Source organism: Phoxinus phoxinus (genome assembly GCF_949152265.1).
Source record: "Phoxinus phoxinus genome assembly, chromosome: 12".
Lineage (NCBI taxonomy): Eukaryota > Metazoa > Chordata > Actinopteri > Cypriniformes > Leuciscidae > Phoxinus > Phoxinus phoxinus.
Window position 1 is genome coordinate 26,556,965 of NC_136887.1, and position 19,023 is coordinate 26,575,987.

The 19,023-nt window shown below is 37.8% G+C and overlaps 2 protein-coding genes across 4 annotated transcripts; both read right to left on the minus strand.

The window, feature by feature from the left end:
- Positions 1 to 123: 123 nt before the first annotated feature.
- Positions 124 to 7,344, minus strand: LOC307007620 (pre-mRNA-processing factor 39). Of its 2 annotated transcripts, none has more exons than XM_079629812.1 (14): positions 7,258 to 7,328; positions 6,586 to 6,821; positions 6,306 to 6,431; positions 5,980 to 6,098; positions 4,955 to 5,122; positions 4,423 to 4,600; positions 4,231 to 4,335; positions 3,092 to 3,328; positions 2,840 to 2,966; positions 2,440 to 2,711; positions 1,581 to 1,765; positions 981 to 1,052; positions 722 to 893; positions 124 to 601 (listed from the first exon to the last, which is right to left on the minus strand). In XM_079629812.1, exons 1-14 carry the CDS (start codon positions 7,325 to 7,327, stop codon positions 533 to 535), a joined length of 2,136 nt encoding a protein of 711 aa, XP_079485938.1. In that variant the 5' UTR covers position 7,328; the 3' UTR covers positions 124 to 532. The 2 variants fall into 2 exon arrangements, with proteins under 2 accessions (XP_079485938.1, XP_079485937.1); XM_079629811.1 differs by having other exon boundaries at positions 401 to 604; positions 7,258 to 7,344.
- Positions 7,345 to 7,571: 227 nt separating this feature from the next.
- ganabb (glucosidase II alpha subunit b) lies at positions 7,572 to 18,358 on the minus strand. Of its 2 annotated transcripts, none has more exons than XM_079630374.1 (24): positions 17,989 to 18,358; positions 17,088 to 17,189; positions 16,744 to 16,852; positions 16,385 to 16,512; positions 16,041 to 16,220; positions 15,431 to 15,503; positions 15,070 to 15,151; positions 13,843 to 13,939; positions 13,583 to 13,763; positions 13,343 to 13,496; positions 13,028 to 13,263; positions 12,786 to 12,912; positions 12,250 to 12,329; positions 11,456 to 11,596; positions 11,180 to 11,276; positions 10,970 to 11,071; positions 10,404 to 10,647; positions 10,208 to 10,272; positions 10,028 to 10,104; positions 9,601 to 9,675; positions 9,392 to 9,505; positions 9,186 to 9,301; positions 8,985 to 9,085; positions 7,572 to 8,861 (listed from the first exon to the last, which is right to left on the minus strand). In XM_079630374.1, exons 1-24 carry the CDS (start codon positions 18,009 to 18,011, stop codon positions 8,755 to 8,757), a joined length of 2,811 nt encoding a protein of 936 aa, XP_079486500.1. In that variant the 5' UTR covers positions 18,012 to 18,358; the 3' UTR covers positions 7,572 to 8,754. The 2 variants fall into 2 exon arrangements, with proteins under 2 accessions (XP_079486500.1, XP_079486501.1); XM_079630375.1 differs by lacking the exon at positions 17,989 to 18,358 and adding an exon at positions 17,310 to 17,903.
- Positions 18,359 to 19,023: the final 665 nt, after the last annotated feature.

The following is a 19,023-nucleotide window of genomic DNA, read 5'->3' on the forward strand; positions in this document are numbered from 1 at the left end:
GTTGAAAACCACTGATGTGAAGAATTAAGAAACACTTGTAAATGAAAAAACAACAACAAAAACTTTCCCTTCAACAGTTGCTGTTGCAAGTCAATTAATTTAAAACTTCAATACAAACATATAATTTAAAAATGGTTTTATGTAGATTATATTTTATTAAAATTATGAGAGTGACTGCACCGAATAAATTAATTTTAAAAGAACTTGGTACAAAATGGTCAATGGAAAAATGTTCACAATACATTTCAGGGAGTCAGTAAATTTAACTTAATTCACATAAATTACTTCAAAACCAAGTATGAACCACAATATATATATATACAAATGCATTTTAAGTTGCAAGGTGGCACATAGTATAAAATTTTCATGGAAACAGTGTAACAGCCTTTATAAACACAATACTAGGTTTGTACATTTTATCCCTCTCTCTTGACACTGGCTCAAGTTACGCAGTGCTGCGGCTTTTGGGGGATTGAGTATGTGTGAGTGGATCACATGAAGCAGCACCCCAGACCGCTGTCTCTGAAGAGATTTAGCTGGGAGGGTAGTACTGATTATATTGGTTCCATGGGTTTTGGTAGCTGCCATACCCTCCATACTGCTGCTGAGACACAGGGACAATATTTGTATACAAAACACATTTTAAATCACCAAAGTTGAATCTTTGAAAACTCTAATTGCCTACTACTGGGTAAATTTAACAAAAAAATCAATTCATTACCTGATACCAGCTGCCATAGCTTCCATACGATCCACTCATGTCTCCGCCCATCATAGAGGGAGGTGGTGTCGTCATAGGAGCATGAGGCATCATGGGTGGAGCAGTCTGTGGAAGCACCGTCAAGGAAGATCCATCATCCATTTTGCTCGTCTTTTCTGGATCATCATTATCGCTTGAGGAATACACAGAAGCACATTAAAAAGTCTTACACACAACTAAATGTTGAAAGGAGATCTCTGGGTTTGTTTTTATAGGTCACCTATTCTCTGCTTCTCTCTTTGCGTTGTGTTCCTGTAGCAGCTTCTGGTGCTCCTCATACATGCTCAACACACTGATAACATACAAGCAAAACATCTAAGTAACATTTAAGTAAACGTATTAATGCAGAATCCACAAAAGAAAAAGTAGAATGTACTGAGTAAATAAAAATGTATATACTGTATGTGCAGAATAAATAGAGTACTGTGAAAAAGTCTTAGTATTTTTACCAAAATAAATTATATCTTTTGCTGTAGTGTATCAGTAGGAAAAATCAGTTTACATTTCCAAACATTCCTTTTGCCATTAATTGTAACAATCCAGTGAGATTTGTTTATGCTCAAGGAGTCTAACAAAAGCCAGTAAGCTCCTCACAGAGATCTGATCTCACCATCATCGAGTCTGTCTGTGATTACATGAAGAAAACCTGACCTAACCTACCCGTTTATCTGATATTTCCTACTGACACACTACTACAGCAAAATAAATAAGTGGCTTAAAACCATTGGGGTGAAAATACTAATGTGCCTAAGACTTTTGCACAGTACTGTATATCACTTGTGCTGAAGCAACTTCTTCAATGGTCCGAATTAATTCTGACCTCTGTACTGTGGTCCCAAAGTCCTCAGCAAACTGCAGGCCACGCTGGGAGAAAAGGATTTTGGTCTTTGGGGAGAGAGGAGCAGCAAGCGCTTTGGCCACACACTGCTGAATCACACCTCCATTAGCCCGCAAGTCACCTGACATCTCCAGTTCCAGAAGGTTCTGGTACAACCTGTCGTTATCCTGAGGAGCCAAATGCCAGAAGATTTAAATGACTGAGTCATGAAATATTGGTATTGTGATCATTCTCAAGAATAAGCTTTGTAAGGGGTAAGCCAAGCTCTTCCATGTCACAGTAAGATATAGTCTGAAATTCACTACTGTTCAAAAGTTTGGGATCGTTAAGATTTTTTAAAAGAAGTCTCTTACGCTCACCAAGGAAAGATCTAAAGATACAGTAAAAACAGTAATATTCTGTAATATTAATGCAATTTAAAAGAACAGTTATCTATTTGAATATAATATAATTTAACATGTCATTTAATTCTGTGATGCACACCTGAATTTTCAGCATCATTACTCCAGTCTGCAGTGTCACATGATCCTTCAGAAATCATTCTAATATGCTGATTTGCTGCTCAAGAACCATTTCTTATTATTATCAATGTTGAAAACAGTTTTTCTGCTTAATATTTTTTATGGAAACATGATACTATTTTAATTATTCTCTGATGAATAGAAAGTTCAAAAGAACAGCATTTATTTGAAATAAAAATCTTTGGTCACCTATGATAAATGTATTGTGTCTTTGATGAGTAAAAGTATTTTTTCCCCAAAAAACAAAACAAAACAAAATCTTACTTAACCCAAACTTTTAAAAAGTACTGTGTCTAAAATGTCAAATGCTGGCGTTTTACCGGACTCAGCTCTATGGCTTCCTGTAGAACAGTGCGGGCCCTGGCAGGGTTCTTGCACAGCTTGTGAAGGAAGCGAGCCAGTTTGATGGAGTAGAAGGCGTGGAGTGTGGGGTTGTCTTTACTCTGGGCCACCGTCTCCTTCAGGAGTGACTCTGCCACATCTAAACGTGCTACTCTCCGCTCCAGACCTACCCTCCTCAGACGCACCGCAGCCAAACCAGGCACTGTTATCTCAAGGGATTCTAGAATACGCCGTGCCTCTGAAATATTATCTATGGGAGAGAAGAGAAATGTAGTGTCAATGTAAAATACAGATTATGCAGTAGCTGAATACAAGAGATAAAAAAGTATTAAAATGTTTTATATTTTAGGTTAGTGTATTTATTACTGACTTTCTCACCATGTTTTTCCTCAAATGAGGCCCACTGAAGGTGGATGCTGTGTTTGTACGGAAGATGGATTTCACAAGCTCTGCGGTACACATTACGCACCTCCTCCAGGCCGTGTGGTTCCAGGTAATGAACATACTGTAACGCACAAAAACAGATTACAAAATTCAACAGAAAAGTCTTACAAATATGGCAAGATAATAAAGCAGATCATTAATATATTGAATATATGAATAGGTTTGTTTGATCTCCTTTCTACTTACTTTATCCCAGAATTCCTCATAGAGTGCACAAGCAATGAGACAGCGCTCAAACAGAATCAGTACTCTCTCGTGCCCAGCTACACACTCTTGTTTTGAATCTTCATGGCCTTCCACAGCCGTCCCTTCAGCGGTCATTGCTGCGGTTTCAGCTTCTGCTATCTCCCAGTCCAGATAGCTCTGCCAGGCTTTCAACTGGGCTCTATCCAGAGGCTTCACGTGGAAATAAGGCCTTTTAATCTGGAAAAAAGGGAGAGGAACAGGAAGGTGAATTGACAGAAAAACTTCATACACAGTGCAAAGGTTTTTGATAGAAGTCTCAATATGCTCACCAAGGCTGCATTTCTTTGATCAAAAATACAGTAAAAACAGTGATATTGTGAAATATTATTACAATTCACAAAATCGTTAGTTCCAGTCCTTGATGCTGATTGGCCAATAGTTTAACCCAACTGTTCTGTGTATCACTGCGCAACACCCACAGCAATAACAGCAATAAGATCTATTAGGCAGTATGGTAATAGATAAGTGGTTTGAGAAACTATTTGAAGAGACTTCTGACAAAATTAACTGTCATGCTCCAGTGCTGAAAAATAACATTGATACATTTGAGAAAACTCGAGTCGTGTTGACAAAAATACTGTGCAGCAAACCCAAGGAACAGTGAAATGCTTTGGTGACTGGTTTGATGAAAAGGGTCACAGCGTTGATTTTAAACAAATGACCATGACTGAACTCAACAAAATGCTCAGTGTCTTCTACGGAACCATCCGAAGATCCAAAGGGAAAAATATGGCATCAGCAGTTATGTAGCGTTACATGCCGGTCTGAACAGATATCTGAATGATCCACCTTTGAGTTTTTGCTGGAGTTGTGAAAACACTGAGAAGAGAGGGCCGTCATGAATCTTAAGTGTCACATTATCCTTCAGAAATCATTCTAATATACTTATTTGGTGCTCAAGAAACATTTCTTATTAGCCATGTTGATTTTTTTTTTTTTTTTTTTCAGGATTCTTTGATGTAAGAATGCAAATGTCTTGACTGTCACGTTTGATCAATTTAATGCATCCTTGCTGAATAAAAATATTAATTTCTTTGTTAACTGTAAACCATCTTTATAGAAACTGTTCAGGGACTTACAGATTCCTCATAGTTCCATCTCTTCCTGACTTCTGCCTCATTTTGTTGGTACACTTCCTCTCTGCTGACCAACAGGACCTCCTGCATCTTCTGCACGGCTTCTTCCTACATAAAACATATTTAAGATTACAACAATAATCTCCAGTCTCACATCAAAAGAAAACCTTCTAGTGGAGATGGAAAGTGGGTTACCGAGTCGTTGTCTGCAGGCTCTTCCTCCCCTGGCGGTCTCTCCTCTTCATCTGCAGTGATATCAGATCTCTCTTTTTTGGCTTGAATCTGGCTCTGCTTGTACTCAGTCCTCACCTTACTGTACTCCTCAGGAGACAGGATATCCTGAGGCAGGTGGGAGGTTAGGTGAGTTTTCAGTCTGTGAGAAGAGACAGAAATTCAGAGAACATCAGCCTTGTGTAACATAAGTCATCATGATTTTATGGACTCTGAAAGCAAAATAATTTTTGTGATATTTTGGTGATCTGGATTTGTGTTTAACTGCAGGTGTTTGACAGTTTACCAATTAGGCTTTTGTTGATGCATTCAGCTGCATCTAAATATAAAGGGGGAAAGAGATCACAGAATATGAGCGTGAGAAGAAATGGTAACAAATTCTCACAAATCCATGCGTGTGTGTGTGGTATGTGGATTGTGTGCCTCAAATCTGAGGAGTTGTGCGAGGAAAAAAATTGTTAAGACAAATAACTCATGGTCCACGAGCATAGCGTACTTTTCATAATGTGTGTTGTAGAGCTGTGTGGGAACCCTCAGTACGCGGTCATAGACACCGGTCATGGACTTCAGGTTGGCCTGCTCCTTCTCCCACTCGGCGAACAGATCCCACAGCCTGTCTGAATTGAAGTCCCAGCCAGCGGCTGCAACTGCCTCCTCAAACACACTGAGCAGAGGACAAGACTTTACTTTTCATGATATATTGTTTCTTGGGATGTTTTATTGCTGTAAAGAATAATATTTCAAGTCATTATGAAGTATTTTTATGGCATACTGCGGTGTTTATTATATAAATGACTTATCCATGCACATTATTTTTTTTCAATTTATGTGCCCTCATAATCTTTAATCAAAAATATTACCGCCTCCTACCCCTCGCAACGACATCTCTTCTCTGATGACGTGGGCCCTCAAACCAATCACTCACATGAGATCGCAGCAATAGCAAACAATAACGATCCAACAATCCCCGATGGACAAAATTAAGTCATTAAGTCAAGATAAGCCATTTCTCTCAGATATACACAATAGGGAATAAGAGATATTCACTATTTCCATTTAGTGCTGACTCTAAGCTTTAACTAAAGGCTGGAATACACTACACATTTTCAAACACCAGTCATCATACACTTCCTGACTTTGTGACTGGTAACACAGAAAAACTGGGCATCATACACTAAATGACTGAGGACCACATACTACCAGACTTTCAAGTCATTCCAAATACAACATATTCTCTCAGAAACTCGTTGATACGGGATGCATGCCAAATAAAAAAAACAATGTGTGTTCTAAATGAATCTCAAAACATTAAAGATGTTTGATATTCTCCAACTGGACGGATTCATAGTTTACCGTGGCATCAGTGGCGACAGACTTTCAGACAAAATCTAACATTTCTAACAAGGACAAAGAGATCTAGTAACAAACAGGGTCTAACAATATTATAGAATAATAATGGATGCTGAAACTGCATCCTGGGGGGAAAAATGCTGCAAGGTTAGAGTTTTTTCTCATTCATACCTGCGGATGCGCCATGTTGAATCTGGCAGGTTCATGTTCAGGGTTCCCAGCAGCAGGTTGATGTAGTGGATCCAGAGATCAACACTGAGAGGAATGGCCTTCAAACCTCGTTCACACACCTGTCACAGGAACCAAATAGAGCTTTACATCTCCGCTGCAATATTATGTACCAATAATTTTTGAATATTACAAAATTGCTGACAAATCAGAACAGTTAATATACTGAAATGGCAACCATTACAGGATTTTTTTTCTATTTTGAGATTGTGTCTGTTCTTTTGTATTCTCATACAATGACTGAACTGTCAATCTATGCATGTTCTTACTTCTTCAGCCTTATCGTTGTGTCCGGCCCGTCTCTCAAGATCCACAAACTTTTTCCAGTAACCATAGCACAGTGGATACCTGACCAGAAATGCATTCAGGGCTTGACGGGAAGCTCTCATGTGGCCCTGCAATAAATAATGAAATGAAAAACATAAAACTATTAATCGAAATATATACATAATCCTGCTAATCATGTGTTTGTTATTAAATGTTTTGCCTGATTTGAAACTCTAATACTTATTTTAGCATGTTAAAATCCATTTCTCTCCAAAACATCACCTCTTGTTCACAATACTGCAGAAGGTCAGTCCAGCTGTTAAAATCTTGAGGATTGTCGATGGTAAGTTTCCAAAGTCTCTCAAAGTCTGTCGGCATTTCTCCCTCCTCCTCTTCTCCTTCTGCTGTGTAGGATGCCGTTGAGATGCCTGTGTCTCCTCCATCAGCACTGCTCTTCACTGACTCCTCAACATCTGGTTTAGGAAGGTCTGCAACCTCAGGCTCATAAAGCTCTGTCACTGAAACCAATGTGTTTGATTAAATACATTGCAGTGTACTTGGGTCATATTGAAGTCAACTTATGTGGCAGTGGCTAAAACTGTAATATATTAAGGATTTAGCTATCTTGCTATAGGACAATTTGTTTTTGTTTTCTTTCTTACATATTTCGTTGACGACATGTGCTTTATAATATTAATTATTCATTTATAAATGTTAGTCTGTAATTTAATAATCGCATTCACCTTGACATTAGTGTGTCAAACAACTCTTACAGTATCAACATACTCAAGTTCGAATCAATAAATCACTGGTTAGTTAACGTTAGCTCGCTACGTTATATTGAAGACGTGCTCGTGTAACTGATGCATTAAAGCATTTAAGAAATGAATACGACAAACCATTCATACATGCTTACAAACTCCGTATTTTATTAAGTAACTTTTAAAGGGAAACCTGGAGGGTTTGTGAGTTCCCCGTTGTTGTTCGGGTCTTCTGTGCCTTCCGCCGCCATTATTGACCACATAACAAATGACGCATAGAATGTGCGACCCCTAATTTTTCATTTTACTGTCGCAGTTGATTGACGATGGCAAGGCCGCCGCTGTCTGACCTGTAATCTCATAAAGAGAAAACATGTTAAAATATAGTTTTACTACTGTGTGAGTGATATAATGATTAATAAACATTAAACAAAATCGTCTGACAGCGCTTATACATGACTACAAAAAATATAGTAGTTTTATGAATCAACACAATCCATGCTAAATGAGATTTTATTTAAGATTTATTGGTAATTACTTTTAATTTCAAGTTGGCAATTTTAAATGAAATGAGCAACCATCACATAATGCTAAAATTAGGCATATTTGAACAAATAAAAATGAGAGAAAGCAAACAAATGCAGTTGGGAATGTACAGTTAATCTTTATTACCATCTCATTTGAACATCCATTAATCAAAATTTTTATTTTAAAATTACATTTAGTCTAACATTTCCAGAGCTTTCAGGGTCACCCTCAAAAATGGAATGAAACCAACTAGAAAATCAGCAACACAGAGTAGTCACATAGGATGGTCAAATGGGAATGTATACAAAGGCCTTCTTCATCAGAGGCCCTGCCTAAAACACATACTTCAGTCATTTCGACAAGTTATCAAATTATAGTGGATGACAACAAAATTACCTTCACAAATCATCTTCCCCATCACACCTGAAATAATTATAAATGCCTGACTGTTTCATTCTGCTTTGCTGGCTCAAAAGGAAAATCACCCAACCCACATATACCCAACATATTCAAGTGCTCTACATAACAAAAATGAAAGAAAAAAATCAGCAATAAGACAAAATAATCTCACCGATTCAGTCAGTGGGTTATTCCCCTGTTAAAGAATCCAACCCCAAGAGCCCCCCATCAAATTAACAAGGCCATAGAGCTTAATAGTAGTCTCTAAAAACCCTGATGTGCAAAAGTGATCATAGTTAAACAATTTTCTAGTGCTTTTTAGTTTTTAAAATAAGAAAAACAGCAAAGATTTGTGAACCTGATCTGTCGTCTTTCTTGAAAAGGAACAAATCTGTTAAAACAGATTAACTTCCAGAGTTCAAACAATTAACAGCCCTGAAATGAATGATTTGAATCCTCTGCATGAATCAGTTCATCTGACGTTATCACTACTTTTTTACTACGTGAAATTAAAAACAAAGCTTTTGACTTGTGAATGACATTACATTTAAAATGGAAAGCATTTACTATCAGACCCTGCCATTTATTTTAGCACAAAAATCTCTGACCCACAGCATCACTGTTCGCTTCTAAATTGTCATGATGATTTTGTAAGTGCTTAATGTGTTTATGAATTAAGTGAATTTTTCAATTTTCTTTTGGCTGATTTTTTTTTTTATAGATCTTGTCATCTGGCCTTGGCTGCTTGTAGAGATCTGGTGAGCTACTGCATCAGCAGGGTCCAGTCGTTCCCGGCGTTCATCCCAGGTTTACGAAGGGTTAGCACTGACATAGAGGTATCAAACTCAAAATCCACAGGGGTTTCTTTACCTGTTTGAGAGAGTGTGGGAAGATTACAATGCCATATCTCAAATATTGAGGTCATTTCCATCAGAAAATATTAAATTAGTTTTTGCTTTTACAATGTTGAGCAGACCTGAATAAATATCTTACCATCCATTTTAAGAAGAACCTTTCTGGGCTTGCTGGCACCCAAAATGAGAACTTTTTCAATCCATGATGAAGTTAAGAACTTACAGTCTGGGCACAGGTTGCTAAGATTATAAATAATTTGTATTTTAGTTAACTTTCTGCAGTAAGTTATACAGAATTTAATCCAAAAATGTTTGGACAATGACAGATTAACATAAATACCTGGAGGTGAGAGCATTTTTGGCAAAGGTGAGTCTCCGGTGAATTAATTCCCCAGTCTTCGTTTCATAGTTAAAACTATAGCCATCATCAATGTAGAGTTCACCTTCTGCAAATTTCTAAAGAGAGAGAGGAAAAAAATAAGTCAGACAAAGGATTTTATTCTGTTACACAATTTGTTTAATTAGTCAAAAGAGCTAGCTCTTTACCTTAGGGCTAAGGGCCACATACAAGGTGTATGGGTCATTTTCCATGCAAGCAGATGACCTTCGAACTCTGTCCTTCCGAGGGATGATAGAACCCCCACGTTGGAACACTGGGATCTAAACAAACAAAAAAAGAAATAAAATAAAAAGGAATTATAGTGGATATAAAACTCAAATAAACATTTTTTTTTTAAACAAGGAAAGCCTCTTACAGAGCTAAGAGTGACCGGGATGTAAAGATTCTGCACGCCATTGTGTTTTTGAAAGGTGTGTACATCATACCAAACCTGGATATGGACAAGAAAAACAAGCATCAACATGGTGAAAGTATGATGCAAGTAAATGAGAGTTGATCTTATATAAGTTTTTATATCAATTTCTATTCAGTCTAACATAAAAGCTCTGATGATGAGCACAGTTTTGACCTAGACACATTGATGGATTTGTCCCTTTATGTAAAAAGAAACAAATAAGCTCTAGTTTATGTCACAGGGCAATGACCTATGACTTGCTACTTGTTATGACAAGTCGGTGGCAGATTACTAAAACATTTTGTTGCACACAATTTACATAATCGCCCAGACTACAATACTCAATACGATTTTTGATATCATTCAGTCTTTAAGTCAACAGTATTACCTCTTCGGCTCCAGGAAGATAAGCAGTGACTCCACGAGAGCCTTCCTCTGTGACTGGGTGAACCAACAAATCCCTTCCTAAACAACAAAAAAACAGAAACAGACTTAATCAAATACTCCTTTATAAACTATAGACTGACTCCTATTAGACTAACTAAAAACTTTCCAAAAAAAATCTTACCAATCAGGTATTCGTCTTCAATGGTGAAAGTTGCTGTATCTTTTGGATAATCAACCCAAAGAGGTCTAAGACATGACAGAAAGGAAAAGGAGCACTAACTTAAAATAGAGCAGTACTTTTTGACTACACAAACAATCCAGTCTACTTGAAATAATGAACAATAATCTAAACAAGCATTCACAGGGACTGCACTCACCTCATGACTGGCATTCCGGTTCTGTGCGCATGGTAGAACAGCTGGTACCAGTATGGCAGAAGAGCGTAGCGCTGGCGGATTACCTCGCGAACGAGTGCCGTGTTCTCTGGACCAAACAGCCAGGGTTCCCTACGTGTGGTGTCTAGATGGGCATGAGCACGGAAGAACGGCTGATATGCACCCGTTTGGTACCAGCGAACCAGAAGCTCAGTGCTGGGATTCTTAAAAAAGCCACCTACATCAGCTGTGTCCAAGAAGAGAGATCAATTATTAGCATGATTACAAAAAGATGAAGTTACACACATGTACTTTGCATTATACATGGAATCTGTCTGCAGACTTGGTGTAGAAAGGAAACCTCTATTAATCGAAATATACACATACTCCTGCTAATTATATGTGTTTGTTATTAAATGCTTTGCCTGATTTGATCGTGCTTTCAGCTATTAGTGAAACTCTAATACTTATTTTAGCATTTTAAAATCCATTTCTCCCCAAAATCAGCACAGAAAATGACATTTCGTTCGGGCCTAGTTATCATCACCACTACAAAGTCAATTACTGACCTCCACAAAACGAGATGCCCACAAGCCCAAGACTGAGACACATGGGAATAGAAATCTTCAGATGGTCCCACTCAGCTGCATTATCGCCAGTCCAGACAGCACCTGATGAAAATACACAAACCTAAATGTCTCTTGCATACATGTACAATAAAATGATGATGGTGTTTCAGGCTTTAAGTTTAGTGTGCACAAACAACCACATGAATTCACCATATCTCTGAGAGCCGGCAAAAAAGGCTCTGGTCAGCACAAAAGGCCTTTCAACTCCACCAGATCGTTGAACTTGACCTTCGGCAGTGGCCCTTTGCTGCAAAATAATACAAAGAGGAAATTGAGGAGAATTTTTGAAGAACATTTAATGCAGATGGTTGAGTAAAATAATTGTAACTTTATGTTTCTCCTTATATTAGAAGTTATAATTTATTATAAGCTACACAATACTCAACATGTTGGTTCTCATACAGTACATCTTGCAGAGTTCCTCACCACATAAAGTCCATAGATATTGTGTATGTCTCTGTGCTCCCAGTTTCCATGTAGCGCATCTTTGTGCATAGTGACCTCTGGGCCATTGAACACGGACGGCTCGTTCATGTCATTCCAAGTAAAGAGGTTCTCCATTGAGCCCTGAAAAGCAACATGTAGAGTTGTGAAAATGCGATTTGTTTTGTCGTTTTCACTTTTAACTCCGTGTCCAAACCATGTCCGAACCAGAACCACCGAGGAAACAACTTCCAATGAAAAATAAATTTGTCTTCACGCTGAGTGCAAAACTGCACAAAACCACTAGGAACATACTATATTAATGTATAATTATTAGGAATGGGAAACATTAGACCATTGAGATTTCACAGTCAGAAAGACCACCTAACAGAAACCAGTGATTGATGTCCTTCACAGTTTGGTGAACAGCCTTGATATTAACACGTCTATATGCAAAATCTGTTTGTGTATTCCGCTTTGAACTTATTTTTGCGCTCTGGTTTTGTGAGCGTAAGCACTTCACACTCTACTTGAACAGTCAAATGTAGAGGGGAAATGGAACATAAGACACAAAAAGCATCACCACATCCTTTCTGGGTGAGATGAGGAGAGAAACAGGTAGAGCTAGAATATCTGCTTGAATATTTTTTCTGCAACCATTAGAATTACCGGTATAAGGAAATCACTCACTCTAACACGCTTTTTGGCCTAGACTGTTATGATTCAACAGTTTCAGATCCTTTTTTTTTTAGATCAGGGATTTTACTTTTGAGATTGACACAACAGAAAAGTCTCACCTCATACTGATCATAGGAGAACATGCTGGCCCACCAGGCCCTCATTTCTGGATTTGTAAAGTCTGGGTAACCAGAGTTTCCTGTGATAAGACCATGCCAAAGCAATGAGAGATGCATTTAAACAACAACACATGTTATATAAGCATCTTAGCACAAATACCACATTTATGTTTTTCAGTCATAGTGAAATTACTTAAACTACCATTTAAGAGTTTGGGGTCAGTAAGATTTTCTTTTTAAAGAAAATAATACTTTTATTTAGCAAGGATGCATTGATCAAAGGTGACAGTAAAACGATGAAGTGATGCTGCTGAAAATCAGCTTTGCCATCACAAGAATACATTACATTTTCAAATGTATTCAAATAGAAAAACAGTTTTGCTAAATTGCTATAGTTCACAATATTACTGTTTTTACTGTATTTTTTATCAAATAAATACAGCCTTGGTGAGCATAAGAGACTTCATTAAAAAAAGAACAACCTCAAACTTGTTCAAGTACTATAAGGACATTACATTTAAAAGCAAACTTCTCACCTGGCCAGCACCAGCCTTCATAATTTCCACCATCTTTGTTCTTAGTGTAGAAGTCTTTAGAAGTAATCTCATTGTGGATCTTGTAGCCACTATCAACCTTAATGTGAGGATCTACTATAGCCACCATCTAAAACAAAATTGTCATCACAAAATCTTTCAATGAGACTCTTTTTCATACTTATGAATGTTTAGAAGAAAATCATACCATACTACAGTTATACAAACAACTGTGGTGGGCTGACCTTGCGTCTCTTGTCCATTAGGCCCTGAAGCATCTCTTTAGGCTCAGAGAACTTGTGTGGATCCCAGGTGAAGTAGCGCTTGCCATCGGCATGCTCGATGTCAAGCCATATGAAGTCATAAGGGACATCATATTGGTCAAAGCCTTGGTCCACTGACTTCACATCCTCCTGGTCGTTATAGTTCCAGCGACACTGGTGATAGCCCAAACTGGCCAGAGGAGGGAAGGACTGGGTGCCTAGAGAGGACAAAACACATGTACATGGTTTTCTGAATGGTTTGGTTGGTGTAGTTTAGAGCTCATAGCTGGCATTTACCTGTGAGAGAGGCGTACTGTAAGAAGACATCTGATGGTTTGGGCCCAAGCATGATGAAGACATCAATGATACCACTCTCAGAGAACCAACGGATGTCCGTCTGAGGAGTCTCACTGGAGCCTTGAACAAAGTCTAGCATCTTACCAAAGACAGTCTGAAAGGAATGACAAAATTAACCATTGAAGAGTTTTAAATACACTATAATAAAAGAAAACATAGAAAGCCCTAGTGACCTCTTACCTTTCCTGCTGTATTAGAACTGATGTCAACCCAGGTCTCAGCTGCATTAAGCCAGAAAATACCCATGGTTCTCTGCGTGTTATGGGCTAGCATGACAGGTACAGATCCATACAAGGCCATAGGGTTATAGAGCTCATACTGAAACACATCTAGGTTATACAGTCTGTATGGATCGCCACCACTAAAAAAGAAAAAACATTTTGTGTTAACCATTTTTTATAGGAGGTATATTTTGATTGTGTACTAAGACATCTACTCACTCTGTAGTTTTGAGTTTTAGGTTGTCAGCATGCTCTGGAATACCGTATACATGTTCTACACCCGGCAAGGAGAAGTCTAAACTTATTGATGTGGGGCCTAAGGAAAGATTTTAAACAAAATCAACACAGATGATAATCATCAGTATGTAGTCTTATCAGAGATAAAAATGTTCAAGTGAACTTTTAAATATAATTATTAAAATGTAATTACTGTGTGGAAGTAATCAATCACGTAATCAAAATGCAAGTCCATCTCTGTTAGCTTTGAAGCCATCTATATGCTCCAATATGTCAATGTACTCAATGTAGAGTTGACTACATACCATTTAAAAGTTTGGGGTCAGTAAGATTTAATTTTAAAGAAATTAACTTTTATTTTGCAAGGATGCATTAAATAGACCATAATTGACAGTAAATACATGTGTTGTTCTATTTTAAATAAGTGCTGCTATTTTGAACTTTTTATTGATCAAATAGTCCTGAAAAAAAGATCCCAGTTTCCACAAAAATATTAAGCAGCACAAATGTTTTCAACATTTACAATAATAAGAAATGTTTTGTAAGCAACAAATATTAGAATGCATATTAGAATGAAATTCAGTTTTCAGAATACATGACATTTTAAAATAACACTCAATATTACTATATTTATAATATAGTATATTCAGTATATTTACTGAATTATTTATTAAATTCAATTTTATTTAATTAAGCACCCTTAGTGAGCATAAGAGACTATGCTCTTCTGGGAAATCAGACTCATATTAACTAAAGTCAATTGGCTGCTTTAAAAAAATTAGTTTTAATAAGAAACAGATAACAGAAAAGGGCTTGATTCGACGGCGAAGCTTAAAATTGATCCGGAGGACACAGAGACGGAGTTTGTCGCTGAAGTTGAGTAAATCTGCTATAATGGCGAATTCGGGCTCATTTTATAGGCTCTGCCACGCCCTGATGGCGGGCTCTGACGTATGTCGGCACGCTGTTAGCTGATTGGCGCATATCAGAGGCGCCTTTGCCTTTGGATGTGCAGTTGTTGCAGCACAGCCAATGAGTGAGCCAGTCTCTCACTGTCTAGCTGTGCAGCAGCAATGGGCTTTACATTTTAAGCTTCAATAAATCTGAGGAAATGAGAGTTTCTAGCTACGCAATACGAAGTGACCATTCAAAAGGGAACTGCATTAGTCAAGCAGTTTCATGGGTCTTTTAACTGATATAGAAACATACCATTTGGTTTGGTATCTGTATGAGATTTAAATGTCTCTTCCCACAGACCATCTTCCTCTTTATCACGATCCTCATCTTCATCCTATTGTGTGGAGAAATATGACATGAAAAAAAATTAACAAAAAAATACTGGTTTCAGTTCTCAAATTTATAAAGTTGCAATGTGATGTTCATCAAGTAATACTTCTTTAGCTACTGTGGTACTTTCACACACGTCAGTGTTGCCTAACCGCTACGTTTAGCTGCTAAACCAGATCAGGTGCAACAACCGGACGTGTTGGTTTTAACTGAAGACGTGGCAAGATGACACTGAATCATTTACATGAACACACCCACAAACGTACTCAAACATGCAACTGACCTTCTCGCCTTCATCTTGCTGTTGATCTCCATCGGCACTCTCTTTAACCTCAGCACCATCTGGTTGTGCTTGCCTTTGATAAAACACCCACATACACACAAAAGAGAGATTAATAGTCAGGCTTGGGTACATGATTTAGATCCATTAACAAAATCTAATTTGCTCTGCAGCAAACTTTCCTATATTTTCTGAATCCTGAAATATTTCATAGTTTCCAAGAAAATATTAAGCAGCACAACTGTTTTCAACATTGATAATAATAGTAAATGATTCTTGAACAGCAAATCAGCATATTAGAATGATTGTTGAAGGATCATGTGACACTAAAGACTGGAGTAAATTCAGATTTGGCATCACAATAATAAATTACATTTTAAAATGTTTAAAAAAAGATAGGAAAAAATATATATTAGATTGTAATTATATTTTACAATATTACTATTTTCACTGTGTTTCTGATCAAATAAATGTAGCCTTGGTGAGCATAAGATACTTCTTTCAAAAACATTAAAAACCTCACCAACCCCAAACTTTTGATCGGTAATACGAAGTGACCGTTCATATGTATGCTTCCCAGCTTCCAAATAGAAGAGAAAAACTCAATACTCACGTGTCCTTGCGAAGTCGCAGGTGCTCAAAGGCCAGCAGGCCGCGAGAGTTGAGGGATAGCAGCACCTCTGGGCCCTCCATGATGTCCAGCCTAAATGGACGGGCACTAACAATCAACCTCTGGCTCTCTGCTCCCAGAGACAACACAATGCCATTTTCATCCTTAGACAAAAATGACAGACTGAGGAAAGAGATGCAGAGAGAGAGATATGAGGTAGATGGGAATCAGAGTAAAAGGAAAGAAGCGGAGACGAGCCGAGGTTACTCAGAGGAACAATAAATCATGCATGTGTTTGACTGCTTTCTGAATTTCATTGTGCACTCTCGGATCAGAGACACACTCACGGCTCAGTAGGGGGCTCTGCTATGAGCACGTCTGGCACCTCAAAGCGAGGCTTCAGAGGTTTCAACTCATTTATCTTCACTCGCGTCATATTCCCCTGCAGTCTGTAGAGCTCCAATAGCAGGTGCACCTGCAAACAGCAAGAGAGCAGACCAAATCTTGACTTTTGTAACAAAACATTGTAACAAGAGGGGCACACTAAAGTATTCTATGGTTTGACCATCAAATAAAAAACGACCCTGAGCAAAGTGAATAAACCACTGGATATCAAAAAATGCTGCAGCTCTTTTAATAAACAACACTGAAAATAACAAAACAACTGTTTTGAGAGGTATCTCTTAAATGAGAGCATGAAACAGACCTTGTTGTTGTCATTGATAAGCTGGAGGGTCAGTCGGGAGTCACTTAGCTCCAAAGTGTCCAGAAGAGCACGGTATGGGGACTGACCCGGTTTGAGCGCCCGTTGACGTCTATGGACAATCAGATACAAAAATCAATGTATATGTAGAGTCTTTGCAGATGCAGGTAAAGCACTCTCTAAACTACCACAACTGAGTACAGGGTGGATAACCTTCATTTTAAGTATGTCGAAATACAACAATAATGAGTATTTGTGATTTTTGACAGGATTTTTAAAAATGCAATGCTAGTTATTCACTGTAAAGGACATCTATACGGTACTGGTTTACAGTATAACTGACATACTTGCAGAAGGCACTCTGATCGCAGGTTTTAAAGTTTCCCCGATCCACAGCAAAGGCGCTGCTGAACAACAGACACACACAGACCACAGACAGCAGCCCCATCCTTTAAAAAAAAAGAAAAAAAGAGGAGAGTTTAAATTAGGGTAGGTTACTGCAATGGATCAGGTTTGAGTAATGAATGAGAAGGGTGGAGTAACAATAAAAGAGTCAGTGCTATGTTCACTTCCTTTCTTGTCACCCTTGAGGATAATTTCCTTGTCTGTAATTAGACGGATGCGGGGGATTTGAAATATGTTTGGATGATAGGATAACAGGCTACAGCTGTCATGATGTAACATCTAATTTCATAACTTTCACACACAAAAATGACTAAATGTAGTAAAAATGTCAAATAAATACAAAAAATAGCTGCCTAAATCTTAATCCTTTTTAATTAAAAAAAAATCATAAATGACGGGTCGGTTTTAGAGTCAACTATAGGATAAAATTACAAACTGTTTTGGATTTTATCATTGTAACGTTAATTTACACAGATCAAACAACAATCTCGACCCCCTATTGCATTAATCTAATAAAAAATATATAAATCAACGCCAGGATGAGATATAAATAATTACTGCAATGAGATATTCGTATGGACTAAATTACATCAACCCTAAAGGTGTATAAAGACATCGATGTCCTATAAATTAAAACATGACTCGTCATAACGCCAGCCAGCGATAGCTCAGCCACGCATTCACATCTAACGTTACTTTTCACTTCCTCGTTTAACACCTGCAGCAGATTTACAGCCCAGCGCCCACACGAACTACTCATCGATTAGCTTGAAATGATGACAGATAAACCTCAAAAAAGGCATGAAGACGAACTAATATGATAGCCAAACGTCTTTGTTTTACCTTTCAATGGAGATAACCGCCATCTTGGACTGACACAGCGTTAAGCCCAGCCTCCCGGAGGTTGGTTAGTTAGCGTGTTTGTAAGAACACTATTGGGTGACAACCGAGTCCCTTAAGACCACTCTTACCATGGAAACGAATCCATCTGATATATTGTGTACTCCAGATAATTGTGTGATGATGAAACTACAGATTACTGTTAGGCATTCAGCACAATTGCAGTTATCTATTTCATCATGTCAATTTCTAGTTGTTATGTTATGTATTAACTAGCCAGTTTCTGATGATTAAGACAAGTTAGACCTACATTAACAGCACAAAACCTGTGTGCCACTGGACTGGTTAAAGGGACAGTTCACCCAAAAGTGATAATTCTGTCATTTATTACTCACCCTCATCATGTCGTTCCAAACCTCTGAGACTTTCGTTCATCTTTGGAACACAAATGAAGATCTTTTTGATGAAATCTGAGAGCTTTCTGTCCCCTCCATTGATAGCTACGTGGTAGTTACTTTGACATCAAAAAGTTAATAAAGAGATCGTAAACACAAATCCATATGAATCGAGTGATTTATTCCAGATTTTCTTAAGAGACACACATGCTTCAAATTTTGAACAGATTGAATTTAGGCTTTTACATAAACCTTCATCAGCAAACAGAAACACAATCGAACCTGTTTGACGCGCGAGAACAAACCTCTTGCGGAAGCTCAAACATGCTGCGTAACACACGAGAATGAACCTCATTGGTTCTTGCACGTCAAGCGAACATGCTTGAGCTTCTATTCACCACAACTGCTGTGTGAGTTGATGAATATTTATTTACAGATAAAAGCCTTATTTCAATCTGTTCATAATATATGAGTGTATAATATATATAAGTGACCGTGTCTCTTCAGAAAATTTGGACTAAGCTGCTCAACGTTAGTTTACGACCTCTTTTTGAGCATGAAAGTGTCAGATGTGTATCTAAAAATGGAGTGAAAGAAAGCTCAGATTTCATCAAAAAGATCTTCATTTGTGTTCTGAAGATGA